Raw genomic sequence first — 14,719 nt, 5'->3', positions numbered from 1 at the left:
TTTTTTTTTTTTTTTTATAAATAAAATTATTAATTTTTTTATATTAAAAATTTAAAATTAAAAATTTAAAAAAAAACTTTTTAATTTTTTTAAAAAAGAATATAAATATAAAAAAAAAAAAAAAAAAAAAAAAAAAAAAAAAAAAAAAAAGAGAACTATGATAAATATATTGTCCCCATATACATATATATATATATATATATATATATATATTGAACATATATTAAAATATACAAAATGTGTGTATGTTATTAAAATAATTATATACATAATTAAATGAATAAATAAATAAATTTTCATGAAATAAAAATATGCGCAGTTCATTTTTAATACATTAATTAGTGAATTTTTTTTTTTTTTTTTTTTTTTTTTTTAAAAACCATATTCAATATAAATAATATTTTAGTGAATATACATACATTTACATATATATATATATATATATATATTTATTTATTTATACATGGTAAAAAAGAAATATATGTAAAATAATAAAATAATTCCTTTTTTTTTTTTTTTTTTTTATTTATTTATTTTATTTATCCTTTTTTTTATATTTTAATATATAAGTATTTAGGCTACTGGTTCTTGTACTTCTACTGCTGCATCAGGAATTTTATTTTCTTCATCTTTTAATTTATCTGAATCTAATGTCTTGTTATCAACTTCTACATCTTCATCTTCCTCATCATCATCTTCTTCATCACTTGTATCGTCGCCATATGAACTAGAATCATCGTCATTCATATTATTCATATTAGGCATATTTTTAAATTGATCCATACCACCTAATCCAGCAAAATTAGGCATATCACCACCCATATTTCCTAATTTGCTAAAATCTAAGTCACCCATACCTCCCATATTACCTAAACCACCCATATTACCTAAACCTCCCATATTACCTAAACCTCCCATATTTCCTAAACCTCCCATATTTCCTAATCCACCCATATTTCCAAATTGACTCATATCTGGCATACCTCCCATACCACCAAAACTGTTCATACCCATATCATCATAATCATTTGCTTTATCTTCTTCATCGGTATCAACCCAGGAGTTCCAGTCACATTTAACCCAGTGTTTCTTTCCATCGTTATTTAAAGTTTTCCATCTTTCTTGTTCTTTTTTTATTATTTTAAATTTTATATTTCTTTGAGTACTATACTTTGATTCCTCAACATTTATTGGCTTTAAAAAATTTAATGTAAATTCATATTCATTCTTATCTTTTGTACCATAAAAATACAACTTATCTTCTTTTAAGTCAATCTTCACATTTTCTATATCTTGTAATTCAATGGTAAGATAAAGGCACTCCTTTTTTTGTGCCCACAAAACTATAGGATAGAGTCTGGAAAGAAGCGAAAAAAAAAAAAAAAAAAAGTAAAAAAATATGTATATTTTTTATATAAACATATACATGTGTATAATAAATATATATATATATATATATAGAGATATGTTCATGTGATGAACATGTAACTCTTTATGGTCATATTATGATATAAATACATAGAACATATATTCCATATGATAATAATAAGGGTAACAAAATAATAACATTAAAATGTATACATATAAATATATATATATATATATATATATATATATATAAAGTACTTAAGTAATAATAAATTATGTAGATACAATCCATACACTATATTAACAAAATGTTATATACATATATATAAATGTAATCATATATTAACTTATTAGGTTTATATATTCATAATACATATTTATAAGATTATATCATATTTTTTTATTACATATATGTATTTATATATATATATATATATATATATATATATATAAATACATATTGTTAACTTTATTTATTTTCTTTTTTTTTACACTTACGGCATGTTGTTTAAAATATAATTAAGTTTATAAAAAAAATATTTTTTTTTTCTATTTGAGAATTGGGCTTGTAATATATAAAATAAATTAAATATTGTGTTTTGTAAAAACTGCGATAAAATATATATGTTTTTTTATTAAATATAAAAAAATTATATTTTTTGAATAAAAAATATAATATTATTGATTTTCAACATATAAAAAAAATTGCTATATATAAAAATTTAAATATTTTATTATTATTTTTATTTTATTTTATTTTTTTTTTTGTTTATAATAATATTTTATACATAATAAATAATAATATACAAATATATATATACTCCTATTTAGTTATTAATATATATATATATATATATATATATATATAGATATGTATTGTATTTATATAAAACATATAAAATATATTTTCATGTATATATATATATATATATATATATATATAATATAATATATAAATTTTTATTTTTATTTTTATTTTTATTTTATTTTTTTTTTTTTACTTTTGCATTATTAGTAATAATTGTGAAACACTTTTTTTCTACTTGTAAAAGGGCAAAAAAAATTATAAACTTATAAAATTCCGTTTTTCTAAATTTATAGGAATTTATCGAGGTATTATATTATATATATGTATATATTTAATTATTATGTACATATAATTTTTGAAAGAAATCATATATGATTATATTATATATATATATATATATAATACATATATTTACATATATTTTTTTTATAAAAGTGTTCGCATTGACATGCTCAACATTATATAAAATAAAAATAACATATTACAATAATTTTATATTTTACTTTTTTTTTGTATGGTTTTTTTTTTTTTTTCTTAATATGTGAATATTATTTCATAATATAATATTTTTTAATTCCTATGAATAATATAAAATAATAAAAAATGTCATACCATTAATGGTAGAAAGAAAATGTTTGAATATATTTAAATATATTATATATTATAATATATATATATATATATCCCTTAATTTTGTAAAAAATTATTGTCAATTTAATATAATGTTAAATTTTTAAGAGTGTATTTTTCCATAAATATATCAAATGAAATTTATTAAAAACAACCTTTGCGATGTTCCAGAATATTATAATATATATATATATATATATATGTATATATTTATTTATTTATTTATTTATTTATTTATTTATTTATTTATGTATCACATTACGTAAAGTTATTTTTATTATTCTTCCTTTTTTAAATATTTGTGAAATTTATGTGTGCCTGTACATATCAAAGATTTAAATTAAACATGATAAATATATTTTATATTTATCCATTAATATTATCTTATTGAATTGTATAAAAAGTGATTTTATTGTATGAAATATTATGGAAAAGTAAATAAATTAATCTTGTTATATATATATATATATATATTTATATTTATTTATTTATTTATACATATCTTTTAAAAGATATGTTTGGTTTTCTTTATATATACATGATTGTAATACAATATGTTAAAGTTATATTATTGTGTTCTTATAAAATATAGGTAGTTATCAATGTTTATATAAATATCAACACATGTTCCTTAATTATTCTTTAATAAAAAATAATATATATATATATGTAATATTATAGGTGTGTTCAAATATTAGTTCTTATAAATTTATAAATAGGTAAAAAAAAAATAAAAATATTATATTATGCTGTGAATAAATGTGTAAATTTTTAAAACATAATAAAACAAAAATAATTTATGAATTATTTTTAAAGAATAATTTTAAATGCTATTTTAAAAAAATTATACTAATATAAACAACTGTATGTTTTCTATATAAATTAATTCCTCTATGAAACTAAAATAAAACTTTTTTTTACATCAACATAATAATATATATATATATATATATATGTATATATATATATATATTTTTTCCATGATAATAAAAAAAAAAAATATATAAAATTTAATAAATTTTTATTAATTTGGAAATTCATCATGCTTCGTATGATTATCCAGAAAAAAAAAAACAAAAATAAAAATAAAAAATAAATAAAAAAAATAACAATAAGAATAACATGTTGATAAGAATGTTTTATTTAAAAGTTAAATATTATATATATGTATATGGAGGGAACTTATAATTATCAAGTATAATATTTACTTTTCCCCTTTTTTTATTAATACTATTATATTATATATATATATATATATATATAATGATAAAGAAATATTAATTCCATATTAACAAACGTACCATGTAATTAGCACAATCTGTATATTATATAATGTTCTTATATTAATATGAACAATCAGAAAAATAAGATATATTATTAATGCTGCCAAGGAAAAGGGTATTTATACATCTATATAATAACATATGTGAATTTGGTATAATTAAAGAGAAAAGGTTTTATCATAAGAAGAATGAAGATTTATACAAATACAATCAAGCATATGCCTACAAGACGAAGAAAAAAGGAAAGATCACAAAAGCTATAGAAATAAATAAGGAAATTTTAAATGAAAGTAATAAAAATGTATTGGACCTTATAAAAATTATTGAGAAGAATGAAGAATATATGAATATTATTAATTATGTAACTTTTTTTCATAGAGTTATGCAAATCATAAATAAAAATAAAGAAATATATATAAAATATAAAATATATATTAATAAAACAATAGAACAAAATGTAAATATTATTTTTGATTATTTAAAAGATACAAATAATAGTTTAAACAAAATAAATAATTATAATAAAAGATTATTTTCTTCTTTTATATGGTCATATAGTAAATATATTTCTTTCCTAAATAAAAAGAATAAATATTTTTCGATTGATAATAAACATAAATTATTATTAAACAATAAATTTACAAATGGAAGTTTTCATAATATTATAAATTATAATATTCATAAAGATACTATATTACCAAGTTGTGATATAATAAAAAGATATGAAGATATAAATATATCCTTAATACAACCAAGTAATATTTCAAATAGTAATATAAATCATATATATCAAGTAAATAAAAGTACAAACCATAAGATATGTAATTCTCATATTATATATAAATATTCAATATTTAATAAAATTAATATTGATTTATTATTTTCTTATGCTAATCAATATTTACCTCTCTTAAATCCGTCACGATATGTTATTGTGTTTTGGTCTTTAAGTAAATTAAATAAAGACAATAAAGTTTTGCACCAAAAGTACTACAAAAAAAGTGTTAGCCTCATACCCTTATTAAAATATAAAGAACTTATAATATTACTTTATTCATATTCTTATGTTAACTTTAGTAATTTCTATTTTTATCTAAATATAAAAAATTATATTTTGAAGCATAAAATATATAAGAAAATAATAAGTGAAAGAAATTATGAATCACTTGTAAATATGTTATTATCTTTTATGAACCAAAATATATTATTTCTTGATTTATATGAAAATATAGTTAAATATATTATTTTTAAAAAAACGTATACATTTATCAATCTATTAAATAGTCAAGAACTCATAACTCTTACATATTGTCTGTGTAAATTTCCTATTATATTATTAGATGAGCCACAACAAAACAATATGAATATAGAAAAAAAATATATTATTATTAATAATAATAATAATATTAAAAATAATGTCCCATTATATACACATCAAATAATTTTTTTATATGAATATTTAAAAAATGTTATTATCAAAAGATCCAATATGATCTTTAAAGAACAACTAGATATAAATTATTCAATTTTTTATAAATCCATTATTAATAATAATATATACACATTAGAAAATTTAATTTTAATTATATGGTCCTTAAGTTTTAAACATATATACTCAGCTAAATTATTTCTATACACATTTATTAAGTTAAATTATATGATGCAAAATGAACAACTTATTTATAATCATTACAATATATTAACTAATTTTTATTTATCTTTTTTGTCCTTTATATTAGAAGATCACCTTTTCATTAATTTATATTTTAACAAAGAAAATCATCATTCTTTAAATATATTATATCAATATATAGATATGTTTCTAGATAATTTTAAAAGGTGCAAAGAATCTATAAATATGAATAAACGAAAATATGATGTCGATATATCAAATATGCACAAAAATATTTACCAAATTATAAACGATATAAAGTTCCCTAATAAAATAAATACAATATTGGAGTATAAGAATGTACATAATATATCCATTGATATTTTATTATATAAACCAAACTGTGTATTACAAAAAAATATATTTATACTTAATATTATAAAAGATAAATATGATACATATAACCATTGTATGTATAACAATAATTCTCGTACGAATACATCATATGAAAATTTAAAAATTAATAATATTTTAATTACCATGTGGAATAAAAATAATAGTATGATTAAGAGTAAAGAGAAAGGACGAATTAACATTTGTAAATATTTTAGTTCAATAATAAATTCTTCAAAGAATAATATAAAGGGAACAAAGAAACAACAAAAAATAAAAATGAACAAAAACAGAAAAATAATTAATAGTAATAATATCTTTAATGCGAAATATATTAAAAGTTACTTTTGCACAAATGTTCTAAAATTGTCCAACATGGAAAAGAAGAATAATAATAATGATAATTTAAAAAATAATAAGGAAAATCATTTATTTAGGTTTATAGAAAAGATAAAAAATTTTCATTTGGAAAATAATAAAGATCAATTATCGGATACTTATAAAGAATTACATGATATATTAGATATACATATTATATATATGAAACAATCTGACATAATAAGCTTTTTTTATAAATTCTCTTCTATTCTCACCATATTTTATACTATAAAATTTATGGAACATATAAATGAATTGATAAAGACGTTTTATTATTTCCATAATTTTACATTTCTTTTTCTCAAAGAAACGAATATCCGAATAAATTTATTTATAGACATATGTTGGATATATTTTAGGTACATGAAATTTTTAACATATATAAGAAGGGAAAGAAATATGGAAAGAAAATGCATAATTATAAATAATAATAATAATAATAATAATAATATATATAATATATATATATATAATAATGATCAGAGCAATATACAAAACGTGCAAAGAATCAAATTATATAATAATTTATTAACATACCAAAGTTGTGATAATAATGAATCTAATGTACTATTAGATCAATTGAATGTTATTGACAATATTTTTAATATCGTAAAAAAAAAAATATTAGAAGAAGATAATATCATAAAAGGCATATCTTCAAAAAATATGAGTTTCCTTATTTCCATATTTATATATTTGAATAATTCTGAACATATAAGACAATATTTAGAAAAGAACAATTTCCATGAAACGGTATTTACTATAAAAGATATTCTTTTTATATTAAAAGCCCTTTCGAAATATAACAATAATAATTATAATAATATTTGTATGTGGGATATACAACACTTTTTTGTTAATAAATTTATTGACAATATCAAAAATTGTCAAGTACAAGATTTAGTAGACTTTACGAATTTATGTGCAGAGTTAAAAGTAAATCAAGATCATATAAGTTCTAATATTAAAAACAAAATAATGTCTTACATATATTGTGAAGCAAATAAGGAAAACAAAAATATCGAAAAAAAAAAATCTATTCTTAATCATACAATTATAATGAATATCAATGAAAGAAATAATAAATCAATAATGTTTATAGAATTATTTGATGAGAAACAACTAGCTTTTTTTGTAAAAAGTTGTTATAGAATGCACTGTTTTGATAAATCATTTTTTGATTTATTATGTGATTTAATATTAAAAAAATATCGTACATTTCATATTAATAATTTGTGTATTGCTTTACTATGTTTTTCTCGTATATATTGTCTCCATAAAGCAACAAAGTTTATACATAAAACGAGAGATATAAAAATAAAGGAATTTATAAATATAAATAAAAATAAAAAAACAAATATAATTACAAATAAATATACAAATAAAAAAGGAGATGATTATTTAGAGAAGAATATATCCATGTGTAGATATGATATACCTTTATCCTTAAAAAAGTTAATAATATATACAGAAAAAAAGTTGTTATCAAATACAAATATAGATTTTTATAATTTATCTTATTTTATGGAAAGCATTACACTCTTAAAAATCCAAAATAAAAAATTATATCGGCTAGCTCTCAATGAAACACTCAATAATATTAGGCAAAAAATTTTTAATGAACAAGATACTAAATTGTTGGGAAAAATATTGTGGTGTTTATCTTATTATCATAAAACGGAATTTATATTTTCCTTCCACCTAATTCATTTTATGCTACAAAATATGATATATAAACATATAATACCTGAAAATTTTATATCCATATATTTATATTTCATTCAATCTAGGGTATATAATCCAATATTATTTCATAATATAGCTCAGGTTATATTATCAAAAATTACTTTAAATGATTATTTTACCCATAATAAAAATAAACATGCGAATATAACAAATGTCAAGTTAAATGTAATCAGTGAATTATATGCAACTATGTCATGGGCATATGCTTTTGTATATAATGAGACATTAAAGAAAGAAGAAACATATATGTTAAATAAAGAAGAAAAAAATGAAGTTACTACTTATCCTTTAAAAAAAAGAGAAAAAAAAATAGGTTATACAGAAAATATAAATGATGATAACATATTATTTAAAACTAAATCATATAATGATGATGAAATAATGTATAATGATTTAAATTTTATCCAGAAAATATATTCGTATATTTTTAATGAAATAAAAATTTTAGCAAAGAATAATAATCTTTCCTTTTTATTACTTGTACGATTTTTGTGGGGAATATCTCTGACCAATCTTATAAGTAAACCTATAATAAATTTTATAAATTTATATAACTGGAATGATGTAAATACGAAGGAACAAAATGATATGCATTTGCATATGCTTTTTACGTTTTGGTTAAGAATAAAATATGATCATTCCAATTTACAGTTGTCAAAGAGCTTTATACAATTAAAAGATGAAATTTTTTTGCTATTACAAAAACGTGAATTTAAACGAAATATGAATAAAAATGATCATATTTCTGACTTCCATGTTCAAATATGTCAAATATTAGATGATTTAAATATAAGATATCACAACGAATATATAACAAAAGATCTTTTATCTGTTGATATAAAACTTGAACAAAAATGTTGTGAACATAAATTAGCTATAGAAATAGATGGTCCATCACATCACTTCTTAGTTCTGAACGAAATGGAAAAAGCGGATCCTCAAAGGATAAAAAAGTAAAGTTAAAAAAAAAAAAAAAGTTATCTTTTAAAAATATAGATATATGATTATATATATATATATATATATATATATATATATGTATATATGTATGTACGTTTTTATTTTTTTTTTATTTAGGACATATATAAAATGTGGTACAACCATTTTCAAACATTGGCTACTCCAAAAAAGTGGATGGTCAATTATTAACGTAACATCATTTGAATGGAATAAAATAAATAAAGATGAAAAAAAGAAACATATAATTAAAAAATTAAAAGAACATGGAATAGTTGTACAAAAACTAAAAAATTAACAACATCATATATATAGAAAAATATATGATCTATATGAATTTTAATGGAATTACATAGGAAAAAGGAGATTATTATATATTAATGTATATATTGAAAGAATAAAAAGAAATATATATATATATATATATATATATCAAAGTTATTTCATTATTTTATTTATTTATTTATTCATTTTTTTTTTTTTTTTTTTTGTAAAACCAATTAAACAGTATATATAATTTTGTCAAATAATGTATATACAATTATAATCACCATAATTTTGGAAAAAAAAAAAAAATTAAATTATTAGTATATATTAAAGTATATATAAGTACATATATACATATATATATATATATATATATATATATATATTCATTTAAGTATATTATCTTGTTTATACATATATTACTGTGTGAACTTTTTTTTTTTTTTTTTTTGGTTCCGTGTAGAGCATACAATATGTTTTGCATACTAATATAATATTAATATGAAAAAAATTTATATATTATTAGATTTTTTTATTTACCTAATAATATTTTGTTGTTATCAAAATAAATATATTTACAATTCTTTTTTTTTTTATTTGTATCTGAATTGTTGTATTTGCATTAAATATTTATTTAATTCTCCTTCATATATATATATATATATATATATATATATATATATATATTTCAAATTTGTTTATTTATTTGTTTATCTGTTTTATTATTATTTTCTTTTTCTTTTTCCTTTTTGTTATATGTATAGAATATTTGAAAGAGATCCTATAAAATATATATTTATTCATAAATATGAATTATATTAACTTGTCTATAACATAGAATAATATATACAATCATAATAGAATAAGATTGTATCTTATATATAATTAAAAATTAACAACATATATATATATATATATATATATATATATATATATATATACTTATATAAAATATAGTAGAATGTATAGAAATATATTTGCCTCTATTATTTTATGCCTTTTATTAATTCTGAGTAGCAATTGTTATGGTAAATCAAATTTGAGGAATTATATAAGAGGTTTTAATGAATCCATAGAGGATGATAAAAATTCCAATTTTGAAATAAAATTACCGATTATTAATTTCCCCGTATCTTCCAATGATATAAAAAATGATTATAAGAATGAGGAAAAGGTATCAAGAGATAATTTGTTGAATAATGAAGAGATAGAACCTTCTACATATTATTCAGTATTACCATCATTATTAAATGCTGTTTATTTATTTTCATCTATATGTTTTATACTTTGCCTAACTGGATTAAATGCTCATAGAACATCTAAAAGAGGTAATATACTTGGTTTTATTGGAATTGTAGCAGCTATCATAATAACATTTAGTCAGGTAGGATTTGGATTCAGATATAAATTATTTCTACTAATTGTTATTCCAGCTATAACTATAGGAATATATATAGCCCACAATGTAAGTATGGTACAAATGCCACAATTAGTTGCCTTGTTTCACAGTTTTGTTGGGCTAGCTGCACTTTTTGTAGGATTTTCAAAATATCATTCTGAATCTTTTGAAAATTATGAAATTAGTACTATACATTTGTTAGAACTTTATGTAGGTACTTTTATTGCGTCTATTGCCTTTATTGGATCTTTAGTAGCTGCTGGTAAATTAAGTGGTATATTAGATAGTAAATCATTAAAATTACAAATAAAGAAAGTTATTAATATATTATGTATCGTTCTTATTATTATATTAGGATATTATTTTGTGACATTAAAATTATTATATTTAAAAAGTATATGTTTATATATTTCATTAATTATTGATTCTTTTCTTGGGTTTCATTTAATAGCATCAATCGGTGCTGCTGACATGCCAGTTATTATTAGCGTATTAAATTCTTATTCCGGATTTGCTACAGCTATTAGCGGATTTTTATTACATAATAATTTATTAATAATTTCAGGGGCACTTATAGGTTCCTCCGGTGCAATATTGTCATACATTATGTGTATAGGTATGAACAGAGATATATTTAATATTATTTTAGGTGGATGGGATGATTATGAAAATATGGGAGAATTGATATATGATCAAAATTTTATAGAGAAAAAAAAAAAAACTATAAATTCAACAACAAATAAATATGTTGCAGAAAATTTAATAAATGCAAAAAATATTATTATAGTTCCTGGTTATGGTACTGCATTAAGTAAATGTCAGAGAGAATTAGCTGAAATTTGTTCTATATTAACATCAAGAAATATTAATGTTACTTTTGCTATACATCCAGTGGCAGGTAGAATGCCTGGACATTTAAATGTTCTGTTAGCAGAAGCTAATATACCTTATAATATTGTAAAAGAAATGAATGAAATAAATCCTATAATATCTGAAGCTGATATTGTTCTAGTTGTTGGTGCCAATGATATTGTGAATCCATCATCTCTAGATCCTTCAAGTAAAATTTATGGTATGCCTGTTATTGAAGTATGGAAAAGCAAACAAGTAATCGTTTTTAAAAGGACACTAAATACAGGATATTCTGCTATTGATAATCCGTTATTTTATTTCTCCAATACATTTCTTCTTTTTGGTGATGCGAAACATACAACTAATCAAATTCTAACTATTCTTAATGATTATGTTAATAATAAATATCCAGATATTTCGGATCAAGATAGATATATAAATCATGACAAAACACAAGTCCGATACTCATACTCTCTTACGGATAGTTCACATAGTAATGATGATTCAGTATCGAAGGAACAAAATTATCCTAAACCTAGAAGAGTTATAGGACTTATAAAGGATGACAACGTAGAAGGGGGTAACGATCTATTGATTGAAAATATACCAAATATAAAAGATCAAAAACGTGATGTTAATTTATCTATTGTCCCCATATCTCCAAAATTTATACCAAAGTTGAGACTAATGGGTTTCCGAATATTAGTTGAAAGGGATATAGGTACAAATATATTAATGCAAAATGATGAATATACAAAATATGGTGCAGAAGTTGTTTCAAGGAATGTTATTTTACAACAAAGCAATATCATATTAAAAGTTGATCCACCTACGGTAAATTTTATTGAAGAAATACAAAATAACACAATCCTTATAAGTTATTTATGGCCAAATATTAATTATCATTTATTGGATAAAATGATACAAGATGAAGAAAAGCATAATATTACATATCTGGCTATTGATGAGGTTCCTAGATCGACGCGAGCACAAAAATTAGATGTTAGGAGTTCTATGAGTAATTTGCAAGGCTATAGAGCTGTTTTAGAAGCTTTTTTTATATTACCAAGATTTAGTAAGTCCTCAATAACCGCAGCAGGAAAAATTAACCCTGCGAAAGTTTTTGTTATTGGAGCAGGTGTTGCAGGTTTACAGGCAATAATAACTGCAAAAAGTTTAGGAGCTATTGTATATTCCCATGATTCAAGATTAGCAACAGAAGAAGAAGTGAAAAGTTGTGGTGGCATATTTATAAGAATACCAACAAGTGAAAGAGGAGATATTTTAAATATGTCTACAGATATGAATAATGAAGAATATATAAAAATACAAAGTAATTTATTTAAAAAAATTATAAAAAAATGTGATATCTTAATATGTTCAGCTTCGATACCAGGTAAAACATCCCCCAAATTAGTAACTACAGAAATGATCAAGTTAATGAAACCAGGAAGTGTAGCTGTAGATTTATCTACTGAATTTGGAGATAAAAAAAACAACTGGGGAGGAAATATTGAATGCTCTCAGTCAAATGAAAATATTTTAATAAACGGAGTACATGTTTTAGGAAGAGATAAAATAGAAAGAAATATGCCAATGCAAGCTTCTGATTTATTTTCTATGAATATGATAAATCTATTGGAAGAAATGGGTGGAGGAGTACATTTTAATATTGACATGAATAATGATATTATAAAATCATTGGTTGTTATTAAAGATGGAAATATTTTATATTCACCTGATAAATCTGTAGAAAAATTAATAAAGAGTGAAAGTGTATTTATAAATGATAAAAACCAACTTATTGAACCAATATCGGAACAAAAAATTAAATATCCTACAGGTTTACGATTAACAGAAAAATTTATTGAATCAGATACGTTCTTTTATATCTCCTTATTGTTTGTTATAATACTTACTTTTCTAGCGGCAACATATTTAACACAATCAGATTTGCAAAGTTTATTTTTGTTTACATTATCTACGATTGTTGGTTATTATTGTGTTTGGTCTGTAACACCTGCTTTACACACCCCACTAATGTCTGTGACAAACGCGGTAAAAATAAAAGAAAAAAAAAAAAAATATATATATATATATATATATATATATATATATATATGTTACATTTAAAAGTAAACAAGAAATATTTACATATATATATATATATATATATATTTTCTTGTTAGTTATCTGGAGTTATTATTATTGGAAGTATGATAGAATATGGAAATGGTTATAAAGATTTAAGTTCGATATTGTCTATGATTGCTACCTTTTTATCCTCTGTCAATTTATCAGGTACATTTTATATCATAATAATTCGAAAATTATACATATATATATATATATGTCTGCTATTATTTTATGTATCTATGTTTTTTATATAATTTTACATTTTATCTTTTCGTAGGAGGTTTTTACGTAACAAAAAGAATGCTTGATATGTTCTTCATATGAAACAAAAAAGATCCTACAATTATATTTAATTATATTCTTTTGTCAATTTTTTAATGATTTATAAATTATTTTTACATCTTATACACATGTGAATAACTATTTCACGTTTAAATTAATTTTTCTTATTACATATATTTTATTATACTTGGTTAAATATGTTCAAATTTTTTTTTGTTATCTCATAAACCTTTTTTTTTTTTTTTCTTTTTATGTCACAGTTTAAATATAAAAATATTTATTCTACTAATTTGTATTTTATTTTATTGTATTGTTCTCTTTTTTGTTTTTTTGTTTTTTTTTGCCTCTTTTCTGGTTACATAAAGAAAAAAAAAAAAAAAAAATAGAAACAATGATAAGTATATATATATATATATATATATATTATATACTAAATAATTGACTACTAGTTTATAATTTATAAAATAAATATATAAGTTCATGGTTATAAAAAATATAGAACCTTTTTTTTTTTTTTTTTTTTTTTTTTTTTTTATTTTTATTTTTATTTTTATTATTATAATTTTAAGGTATTTTTTTCATCACAAATATATTATAAAATATAGAAA

General features: G+C 19.6%; 3 protein-coding genes across 3 annotated transcripts; 2 read left to right on the top strand and 1 right to left on the bottom strand.

The window, feature by feature from the left end:
- Positions 1-573: 573 nt before the first annotated feature.
- PRSY57_1453000 (co-chaperone p23) lies at positions 574-1,871 on the bottom strand (the record flags this gene model as incomplete). The annotated part of the gene is made up of 2 exons (XM_012910126.2): positions 574-1,357; positions 1,867-1,871. 2 exons carry the CDS (start codon positions 1,869-1,871, stop codon positions 574-576), a joined length of 789 nt encoding a protein of 262 aa, XP_012765580.2.
- A 2,315-nt stretch (positions 1,872-4,186) lies between these two features.
- Positions 4,187-9,473, top strand: PRSY57_1452900 (RAP protein, putative; the record flags this gene model as incomplete). Its single annotated transcript, XM_012910125.2, has 2 exons — positions 4,187-9,171; positions 9,296-9,473. The coding sequence occupies 2 exons, from the start codon at positions 4,187-4,189 to the stop codon at positions 9,471-9,473; spliced, it is 5,163 nt and encodes a 1,720-aa protein (XP_012765579.2).
- A 930-nt stretch (positions 9,474-10,403) lies between these two features.
- Positions 10,404-14,153, top strand: PRSY57_1452800 (pyridine nucleotide transhydrogenase, putative; the record flags this gene model as incomplete). The annotated part of the gene is made up of 3 exons (XM_012910124.2): positions 10,404-13,751; positions 13,883-13,994; positions 14,107-14,153. The coding sequence occupies 3 exons, from the start codon at positions 10,404-10,406 to the stop codon at positions 14,151-14,153; spliced, it is 3,507 nt and encodes a 1,168-aa protein (XP_012765578.2).
- Between the last annotated feature and the right edge of the window lie 566 nt (positions 14,154-14,719).

This window comes from Plasmodium reichenowi, chromosome 14 (genome assembly GCF_001601855.1).
Source record: "Plasmodium reichenowi strain SY57 chromosome 14, whole genome shotgun sequence".
Classification (NCBI taxonomy): domain Eukaryota; phylum Apicomplexa; class Aconoidasida; order Haemosporida; family Plasmodiidae; genus Plasmodium; species Plasmodium reichenowi.
The sequence above is the reverse complement of the archived record's forward strand: the minus strand, read 5'-3'. Positions and strand labels throughout refer to the sequence as shown.